At 45.4% G+C, this 24,305-nt stretch overlaps 1 protein-coding gene, 3 non-coding genes and 1 pseudogene across 4 annotated transcripts in view; 3 read left to right on the top strand and 2 right to left on the bottom strand.

The window, feature by feature from the left end:
• Positions 1-24,305, bottom strand: part of LOC139230264 (guanylyl cyclase C-like) — a gene marked incomplete at its 5' end in the record, with an annotated part of 252,495 nt that overhangs the window by 158,618 nt on the left and 69,572 nt on the right. The window contains one exon of the mRNA XM_070862094.1: positions 7,325-7,537. Within this exon, the coding sequence (XP_070718195.1) occupies positions 7,325-7,537 (213 nt within the window). The remainder of the gene's footprint in view (positions 1-7,324; positions 7,538-24,305) is intronic.
• On the top strand, positions 8,085-8,157 carry trnar-ccu (transfer RNA arginine (anticodon CCU)). The gene has a single exon. It is a non-coding gene; the product is annotated as a tRNA-Arg (tRNA).
• Positions 15,548-15,620, top strand: trnar-ccu (transfer RNA arginine (anticodon CCU)). The gene has a single exon. It is a non-coding gene; the product is annotated as a tRNA-Arg (tRNA).
• Positions 19,225-19,297, top strand: trnar-ccu (transfer RNA arginine (anticodon CCU)). The gene has a single exon. It is a non-coding gene; the product is annotated as a tRNA-Arg (tRNA).
• Positions 21,853-22,191, bottom strand: LOC139230601 (large ribosomal subunit protein eL28 pseudogene; annotated as a pseudogene).

Here is a 24,305-nt window from a genome sequence, read left to right as displayed (position 1 = left end):
GGTCCTGGCCAGAAATTCCCTCTCCTGGGTTAAAGTCCATTTCTGGATCTTAGGGCGGCCTCCAACTTCATCCTCACTTTCTGCCACAGAACAATTCTCCACATTTTCACAGAAATACCTTCAGTATACCTCTCGGTTACTCTGCCCTACCCACTTGTGTCTATCCATGAGCTTATTGTGGATGATTGTATTGACATTTCAGTTTTGAAGGAAACTTGTCTCACAGTCCATGACACTTTCCGTCATCAATCAAGCCAAAATACAGCACCTCCTCTGCACTGAAGTGTCAGCTAGATTTTTGTGTTCAACTGTCTGTAATGGGATTTGAACCCACAACATTCTGACTCAGAAACAACAGTGTGATCCACAGAGGCATGGCTCATTTCTCAGTCAAAGCAGTAGGTTTTAGGGAGTGTCTTAAAGGAGAAGAGAGAGGTAGCAAGGCAGAGCTATTTAGGGAGATACCATGTCTACTGACCCTGCCTGCCCTGTGACCATCAGTGAGCACTGGAACTTTGCACAAATTTGAAGTTGATGACACCTTGGTCCAAATGAAGCCTCCCCACCTGGCGATACCTTCCACCACTTGTCCAACCAACATATTGACAATCTTTATATAAAGACATCACCCTCAGGTGGGACTCAAACCCACAATCCCTGGCTTAGGAGGCTAGTGCCTTATCCATTAGGCGACTGGTGCTGAATGCATGAAGTGACCCACCTGAGGGTAATTGACCACTCTGAAATGTGACTTCTGCCTCACATTTTCAGAGTCTGAGAAAGTTGAGCACAGATAGAAGCTATTTTCTCCCATTATATCTGCCACTGCTAGTACCATAGCTGTCATGTATGTACTTTTGGGGTTACTAGCCACTAGATGGCGCCACTTTTGGAGGCCAGTGGGCTACACGCACGTGTGTACAGCCCAAGTATAAAAGGCCAGCCATTTTGTATATTAGTCACTTTGGGCCTTAATAAAGCAGAGCCAAGGTCATACCTCTTGGAGTTAAACAGTACTCAGTCTAATAGTTATTGCATATACCAATATTTGGCAACGAGGCAACAAGAACCTTTGCATGCAAAAATGAGCACAATTGGATTGTTGGAGCGATTTGTGGAAGGAGAAGATTGGGCAGACTTTGTGAGCCGTTTGAGCCAGTTCTTCGTGGCCAACAAAATGGAGGAGGTCGGCGACGCAAATCGGCGCCGGGCGGTGTTCCTCACGGTTAGCGGTCCAAAAATTTATGGTCTGATAAAGAATCTACTCCAGCCTGTGAGTCCAACAGAGAAAACGTATGAAGAACTGTTTACACTGGTACAGGACCACCTTAAGCGAGATGAAGGCATCATCATCTTGAGATACAGATTTTACACGCACGTTCGCTCAGAGGGCCAGAATGCAGCGGAATTTGTTGCCGATCTGAGACGTCTAGTGGGACCATGTAAGTTCGGGGCTGTGTTGGCACACATGCTGCAGGACTTTTTTGTAATCAGCATCAACCACGAGGTGATTCAGCGTAAACTACTGGCAGTGGAGACATTGAACTTGAACAGGGCCATCACGATCACCCAGTCATACATAACGACGGATAAAGCAGATATCAGTGAAAAATCATAACTCGGCAAGTACTGTAAATATGATTGATTCGGTGTTCGGCAGAGCGGCACGTGGCAGGGCCTACCCGACTGCGTACGCAAAACCTGTGGCTGCCCAAAGTCCGCTAGCGGGAATGCATCCGATTTCTCCCTGTTGGCATTGTGGGGGAAATCACCAGCACCAGCAGTGCCGATTTAAGCAATTTAGTTGCAAAGGCTGTCTGAGAATGGGGCATCTTCAGCGCAAGTGTCCGCAGATGAGCAAGCGTGCTGCGACACACCACGTGGAGGATGATGACCAGTATAGCGCGGATCCGGATATGCAATCCGAGATACCAGAGGAGGAAGTGTATGGACTGTACTCGTTCCTAACTAAGAGCAAACTGATAATGATCAACATGAAATTTAATGAGGTGCCAGTATCGATGGAACTGGACATGAGGGCGAGTCAATCGATAATGAGCCAGAGGGCATTAGACAAGCTATGGGATCCTAAGTGCTGTGAGGCCCAGGCTGAGTCCAGTCAATGCCAAGTTGCGCATGTACACAAAAAAACTCATAACGGTGATTGGCAGTGCCACAATTAAAGTGTCGTATGACGGTGTGGTTCACGAGTTACCGCTATGATTGTCCCAGGCAATGGCCCAACACTATTCGGCAGGAACTGGTTTGAAAAAATCAGCTGCGATTGGAACGACATCAAGGCATTGTCGTCGGAGAAAGATACATGTGCCCAAGTACTGAGCAAGTTCCCTTCGCTGTTCGAACCAGGCATCGGCAACTTCACGGGAGCCAAGGTGCAGATCCACGTGGACTCGGATGCAAGACCCGTCCATCATAAAGCTCAGGCAGTTCCATATATGATGAGGGAGAAGGTCGAAATCGAACTGGACAGACTCCAGTGTGAAAGGATCATATCACTGGATGAATTTAATGAATGGGCCAGCCCCATTGTTCCTGTGCTGAAAAGTGATGGCACAGTCAGAATCTGTGGAGACGGTAAGGCTATGATCAACAGGGTTTTGAAACAGGATCAGTACCCGTTACCGAAGGCTGATGATTTGTTTGCAGCACTAGCCGGGTGGAAGTCAATCACCAAACTGGACTTGACGTTGGCCAACATGACACAGGAGCTGGTCAAGATGTCGAAGAGACTTACATGCATTAACATGTATAAAGGACTGTTTATTTATCAGAGGTGCTCTTTTAGAATTCGCTCGGCTGCAGCAATATTTCAGAGGAACATGGAGAATCGACTGAAGTCCGTTCCCAGAACCGTCGTGTTCCAAGATGGCATCTTGATCACAGGTCATGACTCCGAGGAACATCTGAACAAGAGGTCCTACATCATCTGGACAAAGTGGGACTCAGACTGAAACGCTCGAAGTGCGTCTTCATGGCACCAGAGGTCGAATTCCTGGGGAGAAAAATTGCTGCTGACGGCATCAGGCCCACGGACACGAAAACCAAGGCCATCAAGAATGCACCCAAGCCACAGAATGTGATGGAGCTGCGTTCGTTCCTGGGTCTACTCAACTACTTCGGTAACTAAATTGAGCACCTTATTACGACCACTGCACATGCTGCTAAGAAAAGGCGACAACTTGGTGTGGGGTGCATCTCAAGACAGAGCTTTTGAGAAAGTCACTAATCTGCTTTGCTCTAACAAGCTGCTGGTACATTATGACCCATGTAAACGTTTAGTATTGACCTGTGATGCTTCGTCATATGGAATTGGTTGCGTACTCCAACAAGCTAATGAGTCGGGTAAACTTCAACCAGTCGCTTATGCTTCAAAAAGTTTGTCTAAAGGGGAAAGAGCCTACAGCATGGTAGAGAAAGAAGCACTAGCCTGTGTGTATGGGGTTAAAAAGATTCATCAGTACCTGTTTGATCTTCAGTTTGAACTGGAGACAGATCACAAGGGGATCTCATAGAAACATATAAGATTCTGACGGGACGGGACAGGTTAGATGCGGGTAGAATGTTCCCGATGTTGGGGAAGTCCAGAACCAGGGAACACAGTCTTAGGATAAGGGGTAGGCCATTTAGGACTGAGATGAGGAGAAACTCCTTCACTCAGAGAGTTGTTAACCTGTGGAATTCCCTGCCGCAGAGAGTTGTTGATGCCAGTTCATTGGATATATTCAAGAGGGAGTTAGATATGGCCCTTACGGCTAAGGGGATCAAGGGGTATGGAGAGAAAGCAGGAATGGGGTACTGAAGTGCATGATCAGCCATGATCTTATTGAATGGTGGTGCAGGCTTGAAGGGCCGAATGGCCTACTCCTGCACCTATTTTCTATGTTTCTATGTTTCTATGCTTAAGCCGCTCATTTCACTGTTCTCTGAAAACAAAGGTATCAATACCAATGCTTCATCCCGCATGCAGAGGTGGGCGCTGACATTATCCGCTTATGATGATGTCATTCGCCATAGACCTGGCACCGAGAATTGTGCCGATGCATTGAGCCGTCTGCCGTTGCCCACGCCGGAGGTGGAAATGCCACAACCGGCAGACCTATTGTTAGTTATGGATGCTTTTGAGAGTGAAGGAACCCCTGTCACAACTCAACAAGTTAAGACCTGGACCAGCCAGGACCCGATTTTATCGGTGGTGAAGAGCTGCATCCTCAAAGGTGATTGATCTGCCATACCCAAGCAAATGTGCGAGGAGACCAAACCTTACATTCGTCGCAAAGATGAACTATCTATTCAGTCGGATTGTATACTGTGGGGCAATCGTGTTGTTATGCCCAAGAAAGGGAGAGAAACATTTGTACGTGAGCGGCATAGCACACATTCCAGCATTGGAATGATGAAAGTCATCGCCAGGTCTCATAAATGGTGGTCGGGAATTGAATCTGAGCTGGAATCATGTGTGCATCAGTGCAACACTTGCATGCAGCTCAGCAAAGCACCAGCAGAATCGCCGCTGTGGTCGTGGCCGTCCAAACCATGGTCCAGGATCCACATCAACTTTGCAGGGTCCCTTCCTGGGGAAGATGTTTTTAGTTGTGGTGGATGCATGTTCGAAGTGGATAGAGTGTATAATCATGTTATCCAGCACATCCACAGCTACCATTGAGAATCTCAGTATCATGTTCGCGACACATGGTCTGCCTGACATCATTGTTAGCGACAACGGATCGTGCTTCTCCAGTCAGGAGTTTCAAGAGTTCATGAAACTCAATGGTATCAAACATGTAAGGTCAGCACCGTTCAAACCTGCATCCAATGGGCAAGCAGAACATGCTGTCCAAATCATAAAGCAGAGTATGAAGCGAGTAACCCAAGGGTCACTGCAGATCCGCCTGTCATCATACTGCTTAGTTACAGGACAAGACCACACACGCTTACAGGGGTCTCGCCTGCTGAACTAATGATGAAGAGAGGTCTTAAGACCAAACTATCTCTTGTACACCCTGACTTGAATAATCATGTTGAATATAGAAGACAAAGTCAGCAAGGGTATCACCATTGCACAGCTGTGTCACGCGATATTTCTGTAAATGATCCTGTATATGTCCTGAATTATGGTCAGGGTCCCAAGTGGATCGCTGGTACTGCCATGGCCAAAGAGGCTAACAAACAGAGTATTTATTGTCAAGCTCAAAAATGGGCAAACATGCAGGAAACATATGGATCAGACAAAGCTGCGGCACACAGACGAACCGGAACAGTCGGAGGAAGAGACAATCGACGACCAACCAACCTACCCCCAGTCATCAGAGGACTCAGTGGCCATCAGTGAATCGGGACTTTCAATCACTGACATATTCAATGAAAATGGACTTTCAATCCCTGACATGGCCATTGCCACTCCCACCAAGTCAGCCACCCAGCCACCAGTCACAACAGCCTCTGAGCACTTACCCACGGCTGGAGTTGAACTGAGACGGTCAACCCGGGAGCATAAAACACCAGACTGTCTCAATTTGTAAAAGACTGTGTTAATATCTCAGAGTGGAGTATTGTCATGTATGTACTTTTGCCATCACTAGCCACTAGATGGCGTCACTGTTGGAGGCCATTGGGCTGCACGCATGTGTGTGCAGCCCAAGTATTAAGGGCCAGCCATTTTGTATATTAGTCACTTTGGGCCTTAATAAAGCAGAGCCAAGGTCATCCCTCTTGGAGTTAAACAGTACTCAGTCTAACAGTTATTGGATACATAACATCAGTAATATTATGAGTACTTCACCTGGCTGTAGGGTGTTGGCTAAGGTGGAATTCAGTGCTGTTCCTTCTCCTTTCCTTGCGCTCCAGTAAAAGAAGGAAAGCAAAGTAACCGGTTCCAAGTGAAGGGGGCTATACTGAATTGGAATTAGATGTTTTCCTGTGGGCAATACATGTAGCAATTGCCCACAATGCTGTTACTGAAATCAGGACCGACGGCCATTTGTAAAGAACCTTATTGCTCCTCTGAGAAATGTCTCAAATATTTCACCACCAATGACATTACTTTGAAGTGCAGTGACTGGTGTTATGTAAATGTCCTGAGGACAGGATCGGTGCTACATAAATGCAGGTTCTTCTCAACAAATGCAGAAGCCAACGCATACCTTGCAATATCCTACAAACAGCCATTTTTGGAGCTGTTGGCTGAGGGAGGAATGATAGCCAGGATATCAAGAGAAGAGCCGAAATTTCCTTTGAAATGGTTATAGAATCTTTAATAGCCATCACAGCCACTGGAACATGCAAATGGCCCCTTGGTTTAACATCTAGAGCACATCATCTCCCACCAGTACTGCACTGAGTTATCAGTCTAGATTATATACTCAAGCCCTGGAGTGGGGCTTAAACCTACAGTCATGACTCAGAGATTAGCGTGCTAACAACTGAGCCAAGCTGGGACACATGGGGGTGAGGGAAGGAGGGACTGGGAATCACCACCATCCAACACTCGCTGGTGCAGTCTGTTGCAGCATTTCCAAGAGAAGCCTTGGGCAAAACTGTGGTTGGGATGGTTTCTCTTGATGGCTCCAGTACACATCCCCGTCCGTTTACTGAACTATAGGGCACAGCCTATCACATTGACCCAGGAACCATGCGGAAGACTATGCCTTTCGTTCAGTAAGTGGACAGGGATGTGTCTTGGAGTCTGTTGTGGCAAAAGAGCTCTTTAATGTTTTATAGAATCAAAACAGGTTTGTTGCTCCTGAGGTAGAAATCAAAACCTGGGAGAAACATCCCTTTCCCTGCCTGTATCCAGCTTCAATTGCTCGTGGTCTCTGCGGCTTTCTTGTCTGAGATGGAAAGCCCTGTGCTTCTGACAGGCCTGCTTGCAGTCTTCATGGCCAAAGTAAAGGCTTGCCTTTATCATGCAGGGGCCTAAATGTGTGGACATTTGAGTTCTCCATATTCCAGGGACCTAAATGCTCTTGATGTCAACTCTGTTGGCAGATATTAAATGAGAAGAGGCCAGCCCATCAGGCTCAATCCTTCCAATGGACCGTCCAAAAAACACACTGACCATATTTCTTCAATCTCGTTATGTAACTATAGTCGGCTGAAAGTAGAGACAGAAGCCTCTTGGCTCTGGGGATGAGGTTCATTGGCTGTGTCATACTGGGTGACTTTAACTATGGCGAGGAGGTTCATTCACTTGTGACAAATTTGGAGCATCTCAGCCCAGGAGGTGAGACCCATTTGGAGAGAGTAGCGAGTACTATGAGAAGAGTATCAATCTTATTCCGAGGTGGAATATATAACAAGCACCTACCAGAAACAGGATTCCGTAGTTAAATTTTTTTTGTAGAAATACGTCGAGTCCCACTTGTGCAGCTTTATCCTTTTCTCGTCCGCCCAGAGCGCTACCAAAAAGTTGGAGAGCTTCCTACCCGTGGGCAGCATCCTGGTCATATTGGGTTTAAAATCACAGGATAACCCAAAGCTTCCTGCAGAGATGATGGGGATCTCCAAAAATGTTTCCAGTCTGACAAGTAAAAGAAAAGTGAATTTGTGATGATATTGTTATTCATTTCACATTTTTTGTTCTACTTTTTAGCCTACTTTTCTTACTCTTCATTCTTCTAATTCTGGCTTCTTGCTCAGCCTCGATTTTTTTTGCTCCACTATTGGTGGCCATGCCTTAAAGTGCCTAGGTCCTAAGCTCTGGAATTCTCTCCCTAAACCTCTCCACCTCGCTACGTCTCTCCCTCTTCCTTTACGTTGCTTCTTAAAACCTACCTCTTTGATCAATTTTTTGGTCACCTCTCCGAATATCTCCTTATGTGACTCGGTGTCAAATTTTGTTTCATAACGCTATTGTAAAAAACCTTGGAAGGTTTTACTATGTTAAAGGTACTATATAAATGCAAGTTGTTGTTGTAGATGGCTCTGGTGTGGCGCTGCCAGTGGCAGATATGATGGAAGAAAATGGCTTCTATCTGTGCTCAACTTTCTCACACTCTGAAAATGTCAGACAGATGTCACATTTCAGAGTGGTCAATTGCCGTCAGGTGGGTCACTTTCTGTATTCTGCCCCAGTGGCCTAATGGATAAGGTATTGGCCTCCTAAGCCAGGGATTGTGGGTTCAAGTCCCATCTGGGGTGTATGTCTTTTTAAATATTGACAATATGGCAGTTTAGGCTGGGACAAATGGTATACTGAAAAGTGGAAAATTGCCCAGAACAGGCAGTGATGACCAGGGTTGTTTGAACTAAAATGTAGCCATTATTGGAACCTGGGGAAATTAAACAGTAGAATAGAGGAGATTGGGGGAGAAAGGGTAAAGGATGGTGTTGAATGCCCCAGGGTAGGGTTACAGAGCGAGGGAGCTGACAGCCCAGGAGCCAGCTTGAATTTCCCTCAAGGAATGTGTCTTATTTCATTGAATTAACACCTTTTCTTTCAGTCACTCATTTTATTTCTTTCGGTTTACTGATTTGTTATGATATAATTATGAGTTAAGGCTTTCTCTTGCATCTAGATGTCTTCATTTTCGATTGTGCTCTTTTCTGTTAATGATCACTTTGGTGCATCTCATGTTAAGTAATTCGGTTCAGTGAATTAAAGCTTTTTCTTCCATTTTGTAATTTTATTTCTTTCATTGAACGGGAAAACACCACAAAAATGGGACTCATCAATTGAGCGCATCCAAAAGTCATCTGCCCGTATCCTAACTCGCACCAAGTCCTGTGCCCGCTTATCCACATTGGCTCCAGGTCCTGCAACGCTTCGATTTTAAAATTTTCATCCTTATTTTCAAATCACGCCATGGCTTTTCCCCTCCCTATCGCTCTAACCTCCTCCAGCCCGACAACCCCCCGAGATCTCAATGCTTCTCCAATTCTGGCCTCTTGTACATCCCTGATTATAATCACTCCCCCATTGGCGGCCATGTCTCCAGTTGCTTGGGCCCTAAGCTCTGAAATTCCCTTACTAAACCTCTCCGCCTCGCTACCTCTCTCTCTTCCTTTAAGATGCTGCTTAAAACCTACCTCTTTGACCAAGGTTTTTCTCACCTGTCCTAATATCTCCTTATGTGGCTCGGTGCCAAATTTTATTTGATAACATTCCTGTGAAGCGCCTTGGAATGTTTTACTATGTTACAGGCACTATATAATTGCAAGTTGTTGTTGTAGATGACGCCGATATGCCGCTAGCAGAAGCAGGTATGATGGGAGAAAATAGCTTCCAGCTGTGCTTATTGGGTACCACTCTCACATCTGAGTCAGAAAGTTGTGGGTCCAGATCTGAGACTCTGAAAATGTGAGGCAGCTGTCACATTTCAGAGTGGTCAATTACACTCAGGTGGGTCACTTTATGTATTCAGCCCCAGTGGCCTAATGGATAAGGCACTGGCCTTCTAAATCAGGGATTGTGGGTTCAAGTCCCATCTGGGCTGATCTTTTTTAAAGATTGAGAATAGGGCGATTTAGACAGGGCAAGTGGTGAAAGGTATAGCCAGGCTTTGTGAAGTTGGAAGGTGTCATCACCTTTCAGCCAAGTTTCCTTCAAGGCCATAATTTGAATGCAATTACCACAATAAGCTTATGGATGGTAATGATCTTGTTCACATGTGGATGGACATTCTGGTAGGAGTTGGAGTAGTGATTTGGGAGGGCACAGTAACCAGGAGGTATTTCATCGAATCATAGAATTTTTGTGACAATGTGGGGAATTGTTGTGGGGAAGAAAGCTGTGGCGAAGTTGGAGACCACCATGCGATCCAGAAATGGCAGAGAAATGGACGTCAACCCAGGAGAGGGAATTTCTGGCCTGGACCCACAAAGCAGCAAAATAAACCAGTAGGACAGTCATAGACTCAGCAGGTAACAGTATCAATGAGGAATGGTCTGTAAGCTAGAAAAGGTTATCTTTAAATTTAAGCACCTGAATATAAGATCGGAGTCACTGCAGCTGAGTCTTACAGTGCAGTCCAGTGGAGTAGCATTGTACTAATGGCAGAGAAATCCAGGAATTGGAAAGTCAAATTTGAGCAAAGTTCCCGCGCTCACCCATGAAAACAAAGAGCAATAGGGGCCGTGGGAAGGGCCCAGGTAACTTTAAACTTGTAGTTTGAGCTAAAATACAGCAGGAAGAGTAGTGCAAGGAAGGTAGTGCAGGGGTCCCCTGTGATCATCCCCCTGCAAAACAGATACACCGCTTTGGGTACTGTTGGGGAGGATGACTCATCAGGGGAGGGCAGCAGCAGCCAAGTTCATGGCACCGTAGGTGGCTCTGTTGCACAGGAGGGCAGGAAAAAGAGTGGGAGAGCGATAGTGATAGGGGATTCAATTGTGAGGGGAATAGATAGGCGTTTCTGCAGCCGCAACCAAGACTCCAGGATGGTATGTTGCCTCCTTGGTGCAAGGGTCAAGGATGTCTCGGAGCGGGTGCAGGACATTCTAAAAAGGGAGGGAGAACAGCCAGTTGTCGTGGTGCACATTGGAACCAACGACATAGGTAAAAAAAAGGGATGAGGTCCTACGAAACGAATTTAAGGAGCTAGGAGCTAAATTAAAAAGTAGGACCTCAAAAGTAGTAATCATGGGATTGCTACCAGTGCCACGTGCTAGTCAGAGTAGGAATCGCAGGATAGCGCAGATGAATACGTGGCTTGAGCAGTGGTGCAGCAGGGAGGGATTCAAATTCCTGGGGCATTGGAACCGGTTCTGGGGGAGGTAGGACCAGTACAAACCGAACGGTCTGCACCTGGGCAGGACCGGAACCAATGTCCTAGGGGGAGTGTTTGCTAGTGCTGTTGGGGAGGAGTTAAACTAATACGGCAGGGGGATGGGAACCAATGCAGGGAGACAGAGGGAAACAAAAAGGAGGCAAAAGCAAAAGACAGAAAGGAGATGAGGAAAAGTGGAGGGCAGAGAAACCCAAGGCAAAGAACAAAAAGGGCCACTGTACAGCAAAATTCTAAAAGGACAAAGGGTGTTAAAAAAAACAAGCCTGAAGGCTTTGTGTCTTAATGCAAGGAGTATCCGCAATAAGGTGGATGAATTAACTGTGCAAATAGATGTTAACAAATATGATGTGATTGGGATTATGTAGACGAGGCTCCAGGATGAACAGGGCTGGGACCTCAACATCCAGGGGTATTCAACAGTCAGGAAGGATAGAATAAAAGGAAAAGGAGGTGGGGTAGCATTGCTGGTTAAAGAGGAGATTAATGCAATAGTTAGGAAAGACATTAGCTTGGATGATGTGGAATCTATATGGGTAGAGCTGCAGAACACCAAAGGGCAAAAAACGTTAGTGGGAGTTGTGTACAGACCTCCAAACAGTAGTAGTGATGTTGGGGAGGGCATCAAACAGGAAATTAGGGGTGCATGCAATAAAGGTGCAGCAGTTATAATGGGTGACTTTAATATGCACATAGATTGGGCTAGCCAAACTGGAAGCAAGACGGTGGAGGAGGATTTCCTGGAGTGCATAAGGGATGGTTTTCTAGACCAATATGTCGAGGAACCAACTAGGGGGGAGGCCATCTTAGACTGGGTGTTGTGTAATGAGAGAGGATTAATTAGCAATCTCATTGTGCGAGGCCCCTTGGGGAAGAGTGACCATAATATGGTGGAATTCTGCATTAGGATGGAGAATGAAACAGTTAATTCAGAGACCATGGTACAGAACTTAAAGAAGGGTAACTTTGAAGGTATGAGGCGTGAATTAGCTAGGATAGATTGGCGAATGATACTTAAGGGGTTGACTGTGGATGGGCAATGGCAGACATTTAGAGACCGCATGGATGAACTACAACAATTGTACATTCCTGTCTGGCGTAAAAATAAAAAAGGGAAGGTGGCTCAACCGTGGCTATCAAGGGAAATCAGGGATAGTATTAAAGCCAAGGAAGTGGCATACAAATTGGCCAGAAATAGCAGCGAACCCGGGGACTGGGGGAAATTTAGAACTCAGCAGAGGAGGACAAAGGGTTTGATTAGGGCAGGGAAAATGGAGCACGAGAAGAAGCTTGCAGGGAACATTAAGGCGGATTGCAAAAGTTTCAATAGATATGTAAAGAGAAAAAGGTTAGTAAAGACAAATGTAGGTCCCCTGCAGTCAGAATCAGGGGAAGTCATAACGGGGAACAAAGAGATGCAGACCAATTGAACAAGTACTTTGGTTCGGTATTCACTAAGGAGGACACAAACAACCTTCCGGATATAAAAGAGGTCAGAGGGTCTAGTAAGGAGGAGGAACTGAGGGAAATCTTTATTAGTCGGGAAATTGTGTTGGGGAAACTGATGGGATTGAAGGCCGATAAATCCCCAGGGCCTGATGGACTGCATCCCAGAGTACTTAAGGAGGTGGCCTTGGAAATAGCGGATACATTGACAGTCATTTTCCAACATTTCATTGACTCTGGATCAGTTCCTATCGAGTGGAGGGTAGCCAATGTAACCCCACTTTTTAAAAAAGGAGGGAGAGAGAAAACAGGGAATTATAGACCGGTCAGCCTGACATCAGTAGTGGGTAAAATGATGGAATCAATTATTAAGGATGTCACAGCAGCGCATTTGGAAAGAGGTGACATGATAGGTCCAAGTCAGCATGGATTTGTGAAAGGGAAATCATGCTTGACAAATCTTCTGGAATTTTTTGAGGATGTTTCCAGTAAAGTGGACAAGGGAGAACCAGTTGATGTGGTATATTTGGACTTTCAGAAGGCTTTCGACACGGTCCCACATAAGAGATTAATGTGCAAAGTTAAAGCACATGGGATTGGGGGTAGTGTGCTGACGTGGATTGAGAACTGGTTGTCAGACAGGAAGCAAAGAGTAGGAGTAAATGGGTACTTTTCAGAATGGCAGGCAGTGACTAGTGGGGTACCGCAAGGTTCTGTGCTGGGGCCCCAGCTGTTTACATTGTACATTAATGATTTAGACGAGGGGATTAAATGTAGTATCTCCAAATTTGCAGATGACACTAAGTTGGGTGGCAGTGTGAGCTGCGAGGAGGATGCTATGAGGCTGCAGAGTGACTTAGATAGGTTAAGTGAGTGGGCAAATGCATGGCAGATGAAGTATAATGTGGATAAATGTGAGGTTATCCACTTTGGTAGTAAAAACAGAGAGACAGACTATTATCTGAATGGTGACAGATTAGGAAAAGGGGAGGTGCAACGAGACCTGGGTGTCATGGTACATCAGTCATTGAAGGTTGGCATGCAGGTACAGCAGGCGGTTAAGAAAGCAAATGGCATGTTGGCCTTCATAGCGAGGGGATTTGAGTACAGGGGCAGGGAGGTGTTGCTACAGTTGTACAGGGCCTTGGTGAGGCCACACCTGGAGTATTGTGTACAGTTTTGGTCTCCTAACTTGAGGAAGGACATTCTTGCTATTGAGGGAGTGCATTGAAGATTCACCAGACTGATTCCCGGGATGGTGGGACTGACCTATCAAGAAAGACTGGATCAACTGGGCTTGTATTCACTGGAGTTCAGAAGAATGAGAGGGGACCTCATAGAAACGTTTAAAATTCTGACGGGGTTAGACAGGTTAGATGCAGGAAGAATGTTCCCAATGTTGGGGAAGTCCAGAACCAGGGGTCACAGTCTAAGGATAAGGGGTAAGCCATTTAGGACCGAGATGAGGAGAAACTTCTTCACCCAGAGAGTGGTGAACCTGTGGAATTCTCTACCACAGAAAGTAGTTGAGGCCAATTCACTAAATATATTCAAAAGGGAGTTAGATGAAGTCCTTACTACTTGGGGAATCAAGGGGTATGGCGAGAAAGCAGGAAGGGGGTACTGAAGTTGCATGTTCAGCCATGAACTCATTGAATGGTGGTGCAGGCTAGATGGGCTGAATGGCCTACTCCCGCACCTATTTTCTATGTCCGCACCTATTTTCTATGTTTCTATAATTAGAGCTGGGGAAATTAAACAGTGGAAGAGAGGAGATTGGGGGAGAAAGGGTAAGGGATAGTGTAAGATGCCCCAGGGTAGGGTTACAGAGCGAGGGAGCTGACAGCCCAGGAGCCAGCTTGAATTTTCCTCAAGGAATGTGTCTTATTTCATTGAATTAACGCTTTTTCTTTCATTCACTCATTTTATTTCTTTCAGTTTACTGATTTGTTATGAAGTAATTATGAGTTAAGGTTTTCACTTGCATTTAGATGCCTTCATTCTTCGATTGTACTCACTTATACTACAATTGTGCACTTTTCTGTTAATGATCACTTTGGTGCATCCCGTGTTAAGTAATTTGGTTCAGTGAGTTAAAGCTTTTTCTTCCCTTTAGTAATTTTATTTATTTCATTGAACGGGGAAACACCACGAAAATGGGACTCATCAATTGAGCTCATCCAAAAGTCATCTGCCCGTATCCTAACTCAAACCAAGTCCCGTTCACCCCTGTGCCCGCTTAACCACATTGGCTCCAGGTCCTGCAACGCTTCGATTTTAAAATTCTCATCCTTGTTTACAAATCCCACCATGGCTTCTCCCCTCCCTATCGCTCTAACCTCCTCCAGCCCTACAACTCCCCGAGATCTCTACTCTTCTCCAATTCTGGCCTCTTGCACAACCCTGATTTTATTGCTCCCCCATTGGCGGCCATGTCTTCAGCTGCCTGGGCCCTAAGCTCTGATATTCCCTCCCTAAACCTCTCCGCCTCACTATCTCTCTCTCCTCCTTTAAGATGCTCCTTAAAACCTACCTCTCTGACCAAGCTTTTGTTCACCTGCCCTGATATCTCATTATGTGGCTCGGTTTGATAACGTTCCTGTGAATCGCCTCGGAATGTTTTACTCTGTTAAAGGCGCTATATAAATGCAAGTTGCAGTTGTAGATGGCTCTGGTATGGCGCCAGCAGTGGCAGATATGATGGGAGTCAGTGGCTTCCATCTGTGCTTATTGGGTACCACTCTTGCCTCTGAGTCAGAAAGTTGTGGGTTCAGGTCCCACTTAGGGGGTTAACTTATGAAGATAGGTTGAGTAGGTTGGGCCTATAGTCATTGGAGTTCAGAAGAATGAGAGGAGATCCTATCGAAACATATAGGATAATGAGAGTGCTTGACAAGGTGGATGCAGAGAGGATATTTCCACTTATCAGGGAAACCAGAACTAGGGGGCATAGTCTCAGAATAAGGGGCCTTGGAATAAAACTGAGATTAAGAGAAATTTCCTCTTTCAGAGTGTTGTAAATCTGTGGAATTCTCTATCCCAGAGAGCTATGGAGGCTGTGTCATTGAATGTATTTAAGGCGGAGATAGACAGAATTTTGAGCAATAAGGGAATAAAGAGTTATGGGGAGCGGGCGGGGAAGTGGAGATAAGTCACGATCAGATCAGCCATGATCATATTAAACGGCGGTGCAGGCTCAAGGGGCCAAATGGGCTACTCCTGCTCCTATTTCTTATGTTCTTTTGTTCAGTGAAAATAGTTTCCTTCTGTGCTTAGCTTTCTAAGAATTGCACAATGTCAGGCAGATGTCACATTTCAGAGTGCTCAATTGTCCTCACGTGGGTCACTTCATGTATTTAGCCTCAGTGGCCTAATGGATAAGGCATTGGCCTCCTAAGCCAGGGATTGTGGGTTCAAGTCCCATCTGGGGTGATGTCTTTTTAAATATTGACAATATGGCAGTTTAGGCTGGGACAAATGGTATACTGAAAAGTGGAAAATTGCCCAGAACAGGCAGTGGTTCCCAGGGTCGTTTGAACTAAAATGCAGCCATTATTGGAACCTGGGGAAATTAAACAGTGGAAGAGAGGAGATTGGGGGAGAAAGGGTAAGGGATAGTGTAAGATGCCCCAGGGTAGGGTTACAGAGCGAGGGAGCTGACAGCCCAGGAGCCAGCTTGAATTTCCTTCAAGGAAAATGTCTTATTTCATTGAATTAACAACTTTTCTTTCATTCACTCATTTTATTTCTTTCGGTTTACTGATTTGTTATGATATAATTATGAGTTAAGGCTTTCTCTTGCATTTAGAGGTCTTCATTTTTGATTGTACTCACTTATACTACAATTGTGCTCTTTTTTGTTAATGATCACTTTGGTGTATCTCATGTTAAGTAATTCGGTTCAGTGAATTAAAGCTTTTTCTTCCATTTAGTAATTTTATTTCTTTCATTGAACGGGGAAACACCACAAAAATGGGAGTCATCAATTGAGCTCATCCAAAATTCATCTGCCCATATCCTAACTCGCACCTGTCCTGTGCCCGCTTATCCACATTGGCTCCAGGTCCTGCAACGCTTCGATTTTAAAATTCTCATCCTTGTTTACAAATCCCTCCATGGCTTCTCCCCTCCCTATCGCTCTAACCTCCTCCAGCCCTACAACTCCCCGAGATTTCTACGCTTCTCCAATTCTGGCCTCTTGCGCATCCCTGATTATAATCGCTCCCCCATTGGCGGCCATGTTTCCAGTTACCTGGGCCCTAAGCTCTGAAATTCCCTCACTAAACCTCGCCGCCTCGCTACCTCTCTCTCTTCCTTTAAGATGCTGCTTAAAACCTACCTCTTTCACCAAGGTTTTTCTCACCTTTCCTAATATCTCCTTATGTGGCTCGGTGCCAAATTTTATTTGATAACGTTCCTGTGAAGCGCCTTGGAATATTTTACTATGTTACAGGCACTATATAAATGCAAATTGTTGTTGTAGATGACGCCGATATGGCACTAGCAGTGGCAGGTATGATGGGAGAAAATAGCTTCCAGCTGTGCTTATTGGGTACCACTCTCGCATCTGAGTCAGAAAGTTGTGGGTCCAGATCTGAGACTCTGAAAATGTGAGGCAGCTGTCACATTTCAGAGTGGTCAATTACACTCAGGTGGGTCACTTCATGCATTTAGCCCCAGTTGCCTAATGGATAAGGCACTGGTCTTCTAAGTCAGGGATTGTGGGTTCGAGTCCCACCTGGGGTGATTATTTTTTTAAAGATTGACAATAGGGCGATTTAGACAGGACAAGTGGTGGAAGGTACAGTCAGGCTTTGTGAAGTTGGAAGGTGTCATCACCTTTCAGACAAGTTTCCTTCAAGGCCATAATTTGAATGCAATTATCACAATAAGCTTATGGATGGTAATGACCTTGTTCACATGTGGATGGACATTCTGATAAGAGTTGAAGCAGTGATTTGGGAGGGCACAGTAACCAGGAGGTTTTCATAGAATCATAGAATATTTGTGACAATGTGGGGAAGAAAGCTTGTGGCGAAGTTGGAGACCACCATTCGATCCAGAAATGGCAGAGAAATGGACGTCAACCCAGGAGAGGGAATTTCTGGCCAGGACCCACACAGCAGCAAAATAAACCAGTAGGACAGTCATAGACTCAGCAGGTAACAGTAGCGAAGGGGAATGGTCTGTAAGCTAGAAAAAGTTACCTCTAAATTTAAGCACCTGAATAGAAGATCAGAGTCACAGCAGCTGACTGAGTCTTACAGTGTATTCCAATGGAGTAGCCTAGTATGAATGGCAGAGAAATCCAGGAATTAGGAAGTCAAATTTGAGCAAAGTTCCCGCGCTCACCCATGAAAACAAAGAGCAATCGGGGTCGGGGGAAGGGCCCAGGTAACTTTAAACTTGTAGTTTGAGCTAAAATGCAGCCATAATTAGAGCTGGGGAAAGTAAACAGTGGGAGAGAGGAGATTGGGGGAGAAAGGGTAAGGGATGGTGTCGGATGCCCCAGGGTAGGGTTACAGAGCGAGGGAGCTGACAGCCCAGGAGCCAGCTTGAATTTCCTTCAAGGAATGTGCCTTATTTCATTGAGTTAACGCTTTTTCTTTCATTCACTCATTTTATTTCTTTCGGTTTACTGATTTGTTATGATATCATTATGAGTTAAGGTTTTCACTTGCATTTAGATGTCTTCATTTTCGATTGTGCTCTTTTCTGTTAATGATCACTTTGGTGCATCTCGTGTTAAGTAATTCGGTTCAGTGAATTAAAGCTTTTTCTTCCATTTAGTAACTTTATTTATTTCATTGAACAGGGAAACACCACGAAAATGGGACTCATCAATTGAGCTCATCCAAAAGTTATCTGCCCATATCCTAACTCGCACCAAGTCCTGTGCCCGCTTATCCACATTGACTCCAGGTCCTGCAACGCTTCGATTTTAAAATTCTCATCCTTGTTTACAAATCCCTCCATGGCTTCTCCCTTCCCTATCGCTCTAACCTCCTCCAGCCCTACAACCCCCCGAGATCTCTACTCTTCTCCAATTCTGGCTTCTTGCGCATCCCTGATTATAATTGCTCCCCCATTGGTGGCCGTGTCTTCAGCTACCTGGGCCCTAAGATCTGATATTCCCTCCCTAAACCTCTCCGCCTCTCTACCTCTCTCTCTTCCTTTAAGATGCTCCTTAAAACCTACCTCTTTGACCCAGCTTTTGTTCACCTGCCCTGATATCTCATTATGTGGCTCGGTGTCAAATTTGATTTGATAGCGTTCCTGTAAATCACCTTGGAATGTTTTACTCTGTTAAAGGCGCTATATAAATGCAAGTTGCAGTTGTAGATGGCTCTGGTATGGCGCCAGCAGTGGCAGATATGATGGGAGTCAGTGGCTTCCATCTGTGCTTATTGGGTACCACTCTCGCCTCTGAGTCAGAAAGTTGTGGGTTCAGGTCCCACTTAGGGGGTTAACTTATGAAGATAGGTTGAGTAGGTTGGGCCTATAGTCATTGGAGTTCAGAAGAATGAGAGGAGATCCTATCGAAACATGTTGGATACTGAGGAGGCTTGACAAGGTGGATGCAGAGAGGATATTTCCACTTATCGGGGAAACCAGAACTAGGGGGCATAATCTCAGAATAAGGGGCCTTGGAATAAAACTGAGATCAGGAGAAATTTCCTCTTTCAGAGTGTTGTAAATCTGTGGAATTCTCTATCCCAGAGAGCTATGGAGGCTGTGTCATTGAATATATTTAAGGCGGAGATAGACAGAATTTTGAGCAATAAGGAAATAAAGAGTTATGGGGAGCGGGCGGGGAAGTGGAGCTGAGTCACGATCAGATCAGCCAGGGTCATATTAAATGGTGGAGCAGGCTCAAGGGGCCAAATGGGCTACTTCTGTTCCTATTTCTTATGTTCTTATGTTCAGTGAAAATAGTTTCCTTCTGTGCTTAGCTTTCTAAGAATTGCACAATGTGAGGCAGATGTCACACTTCAGAGTGGTCAATTGCCCTCACGTGGGTCACTTCCTGTATTCAGCCCCAGTGGCCTAATGGATAAGGCATTGGCCTCCTAAGCCAGGGATTGTGGGTTCGAGTCCCACCTGGGGTGATATTTTTTGTAAGTTTGACTCGAGGGCGCAAGTGGTGGAAGGTATCACCAGGCGAGGAGGCTGCATGAAAAAGGAAGGTAATATCAAGTTTGAGCCGAATTTCCTTCAAGGCCATAGGTTGAATGTAATTATCCAAATAAGCTCATGGAGGATAATGGCCTTGTTCACATGTGGATGGATGTTCTGGAAGGAATTGGAGTAGTGATTTGGGAGGGCACAGTAACCGGGAGGTATTTCTCTGACAATGTGGGGAATTGTTGTGTGGCAGAAAGTGATGGCGAAATTGGAGACCGCCATAAGATCCAGAAATGGACTTTAGCCCAGGGGAGGGAATTTCTGGCCAGGACCCACACAGCAGCAAAATAAACCAGTCGGACAGTCACAGACTCAGCAGGGGGTAACAGTAGCGGTGGAGAACGGACTGTAAAGTACACAAAATTCCTTTCAAAGAACAACTGAATAGAAGATCAGAGTCACAGCAGCTGACTGAGTCTTACAGTGCAGTCCAGTGGATTGATGGCAGAGAAATCCAGAAATTGGGAAGTCAAATTTGAGCCAAGTTCCAGGGCTCACCCATGAAAACAAAGCACATCAGGTTCGGGGGAAGGGCCCAGGTAACTTTAAACTGTAGTTTGAGCTAAAATGCAGCCACTATTAGAGCTGGGGAAATTAAACAGTGGAAGAGAGGAGATTGGGGGAGAAAGGGTAAGGGATGGTGTCGGATGCCCCAGGGTAGGGTTACAGAGCGAGGGAGCTGACAGCCCAGGAGCCAGCTTGAATTTCCCTCAAGGAATGTGCCTTATTTCATTGAGTTAACGCTTTTTCTTTCATTCATTCATTTTATTTCTTTCAGTTTACTGATTTGTTATGATATAATTATGAGTTAAGGCTTTCTCTTGCATTTAGATGTTTTCATTCTTCGATTGTACTCACCTATACTACAACTCTGGTCTTCTCTGTTACTCATTTCTTTGGTGCATCTCGTGTTAAGTAATTTATTTCAGTGGATCAAAGCCTTTTCTTCCAATTTAGTAATTATATTTCTTCAATTGTACATTTTTATGACATCAATTTTGGATATTTTTCAAATCAGTGATTTGTTTCTGTGATTTAATGCTTGTACTGCCATTTAGAACTTTTATTTCTTCAATTGTACTCATTTCTACTTCCTGTCACGTTTGCTGTTTATGTATAAAGTGATTGCTTTCACTGAGAATGTTCTTTTTCTTTTATTCAGTAATTTTAATTATTCAATTATACTTATGTGTCAGCTGTGGCTCAATGGGCAGCACTCTCCACCTCTGAGACCTGAGCACATAAATCTCGGCTGACACTCCAGTGCAGTGCTGAGGGAATACTGCACTGTCAGAGGTGCCGTCTTTTGGATGAGATGTTAAACCGAGGCCCCGCCTGCTCTCTCAGGTGGATGTAAAAGATCCCGCGGCACTATTTTGAAGAAGAGCAGGGGAGTTATCCCCGGTGTCCTGGTCAATATTTATCCCTCAATCAACATAACAAAACAGACTACCTGGCCATTAGCACATTGTTGTTTGTGGGAGCTTGCTGTGAGCTGCTACATTTCCCACATTACAACAATGACTACACTTCAAAGGTACTTCATTGGCTGTAATGCGCTTTGAGACGTCCGGTGGTTTTGAAAGACACTATATAAATGCAAGTCTTTCTTTCTTTTTATCACCTTTGAATTTTTTTAAATCAGTGTTTTCTTCTCTTCTTAGACAGTCCCTCGGAGTCAAGGATGACTTGCTTCCACACTAATACGAGTTCTCAGGTGACTGATGAGTCCGATGTGGGACCTACACTCTCTGTCACAGGTGTGGCAGACGGTGGTTGAAGGGACGGGAGGGTGGGGTGCTTGGGTTGTCGTGCGCTCCTTCCGCTGTTTGTACTTGGCTTCCGCGTGTTCCCGGCGAAGAGACTCGAGATGTTCGGCGCCTTCCCAGATGCTTCTCCTCCACTTTGAGCGGTCTTGGGATAGGGATTCCCAGAGGTCGGTGGGAATGTTGCACTTTTTCAAGGAGCATTTGAAGGTGTCCTTGAAGCTGGGGCTCACTTCCCGTGTCGGAGCTCTGAGTAGAGTGCTTGTATCGGGATGTGGCCCATCCATCGGAGCTGATCGAGCGTGGTCAGTGTTTAGATGCTGGAGATATTGGCCTGAGTGAGAACACTGGCATTGGTGCTTCTATCCTGCCAATGGATTTGCAGGATCTTGTGGAGGCAGCGTTGGTGGTACTTCTCCAGTGCTTTGTAGTATTAGTATTAGGCAGTCCCTCATATTGAGGATGACCCATTTCCACACCAAAAAGGGATCAGTTCACAGGTGTTTCAATAAAGGACCTAATATTCCAGATCCGGACTACATGTTGAAGGGTGGAAGATGCCCTTGTGTGGATTTTTTTAACGTGTGGTGGCTTTTGCACACCAGCCTGACAGAGCTAGGTCTTGGTCCAGTGGCAAGGGTTACCCAAGATGACTGGAGACCAAGCTCCCTGGGCCCTAATCACGACACTCCTGGGCCCCGATCTCTCACCGCTCATCCGCCCATGCGAAGATCCTTTCGATAGTTGTTCTTACGGATGATATGTTGCAAACTGTTCAGGGTAGCACGGCCATTCTTGTTGATTGTGATCTTTTCATAGGATGTTGCTGGTTTGCGTTGACCTGCTCGCTTTTTGAGGACGACTACCACTCCTTTTCCGTCAGCTGCTGGCTCCACACCTACAGTTTTGCGATGAATAAGTCCATTGTAACGGAAAGAGTTTCTGGACTTAAGATTGTTGGGCTCAGTGCTGTCGACTTGCTTGTTTCTTTTAATAATGAAACTTGAGTGCTTTGAGGTGCTTACAGTACATAGTCCATGTCTCTGAAGCATATAGGAGGGCGGGTATCACTACTGTTCTGTAGACCATGAGCTTGGTGCCGGGTTTGAGGTCCTGGTCTTCAAACACTCTCTCCCTCTGGCGACCAAAAGCTGCACTGGCACTCTGAAGGCGGTGTTGGACTTCGTCATCAATGTCTGTCCTCGTTGACATTAGGCTCCTGAGGTGCGGAAAATAGTCCACGTTGTCCAAGGTTGGACAATGTGGATCTTGATAATCGGGGGCCGTACTGTGTGACGGGGGAAGGTTGGTAGAGAACTTCTGTCTTATGGATGTTTAATGTAAGGCCCATGCTCTCATACGCTTCAGCGAAGGTGTTGACAATGGCTTGGAGTTCGACCTCCGAGTGTGAGGAAATTCAAGCGACGTCTGCGTACTGTAATTCAATAACCGAGAATGGGTCGATCTTGGGTTTGGACTGGAGGTTACGGAGGTCGAACAGTTTCCCATTTGTTCTGTAGATTAGCCCCACTTCAGCCAGGAGCTTATTGAGGGTGAGATGGAGCTTTGCAACAAGGAAGATCGAGAAGAGTGTCGGTGCGATGACGCAGCCCTGCTTGACCCTGGTCCTCATGTGTGTTGGGTCTGTGGTGCATCCGCTGGTCAGGATCACGGTTTGCATGTCGTCGGGAAGCAGGCGGTATGTTATGTCAGTGATTTAATACCTTTTTTTCATTCTGTCACTTAATTTTACTATTGCACCCAGTTCGACTACTTATCGCGTTTGCTTGCTTTCAATTCAGTGATTTATTGGTGAGGTAATCCTTTCTCGCATTTTAGATGTTTTATTTCCCCAATTGTACTCATTTCTTCTTATCACTTTCTGCTTCTTTTCAACTCAGCGATTCAATGCCGTTTTCCATTCCGTCATCTTATTTTATTACTGGACTCATTTCCACTACTTCTGATCACTTTTCATTGTTTTCAAGTCACGTGACTTGTTTCAGTGAGTTAATGATTTTTCTTCCATTTAGTACTGTTATTTTTTCAATTGTACTTATTTCTACTACTTTTCATTGTTTTGACTTTTTTCAAGTGATTGACTTTGGTTTGAATGCCTCTTCTTTCTATCACACATTTCACTTCTTCAATAGCACTCAATCCCACTGCTCCTTAACACTTTGCCATTTTTTTCAGGGAATGAGTGCATTTCCTCTCATTTATTTCTTCAATTTTACTGGGTTAAAGATGCTGTATGAATGCAGGGTTGTTGTTGAAGACACCGACTTCTCACTACTGGAGTACGCGCCGCTGGGTGTGGCTCGCCTTCCTGTGCCTCACCCATTTGAATATCAGCAGGGGATTCATTGAGGAAATCCCAACTGAGGCCAAGCCTGTCCCCACACAACGTCAACACTCTGCGGCAGGGGACGCTGATCTTTCCCCGAGTGAATAGCAAAGCCCCAATCGACTGAAATCGGCTTACACAGTGCAAAAAAGAAAGACTTGTATTTATATTTCACGACCACCGGACGTCTCAAAGCACTTTACAGCCAATAAAGTACTTTTGAAGTGTAGTCACTGTTGTAAAGTGGGAAACGCGGCAGCCAATTTGCGCACGAGCAAGCTCCCACAAACAGCAATGTGATAGTGACCAGATAATCTGTTTTTTTGTTCAGTTTATTGAGGGATAAATATTGGCCAGGACACCAGGGATAACTCCTCTGATCTTCAAAATAGTGCATGGGATCTTTTACATCCACTTGAGAGAGCAGAGAGAGCCCCGGTTTAACGTCCCATACGAAAGACGGCACCACCGACAATGCAGCACTCCCTCAGCACTGCATTGGAGCGTCAACCTAGATTTATGTGCTCATTTCACTTTGGGACTTGAACGCACAATCTTCTGACTCAGTGGTGAGAGTTACGAACTGAGCCACAGCTGACACTGTGAGACCTTCCCTGTCTGTAGTGTTCAGCACTACACGGAGCGATGCATTTACCCCACTGATCCATCGGTGAAGCTACATAGAATCATAGTATGATACAGCATAGAAGGAGGCCATTCGGCCTATCGTGCCTGTGTTGGCTCTTTGAGAGACCTATCCAATTAGTCCCACTCATCTTGCGATTCCCTTTTGAAAGTTATTTTTGAATCTGCTTCCAC

The sequence above is a fragment of the Pristiophorus japonicus genome, chromosome 19, assembly GCF_044704955.1.
Source record: "Pristiophorus japonicus isolate sPriJap1 chromosome 19, sPriJap1.hap1, whole genome shotgun sequence".
Taxonomy (NCBI): domain Eukaryota; kingdom Metazoa; phylum Chordata; class Chondrichthyes; family Pristiophoridae; genus Pristiophorus; species Pristiophorus japonicus.
The sequence above is the reverse complement of the archived record's forward strand: the minus strand, read 5'-3'. Positions and strand labels throughout refer to the sequence as shown.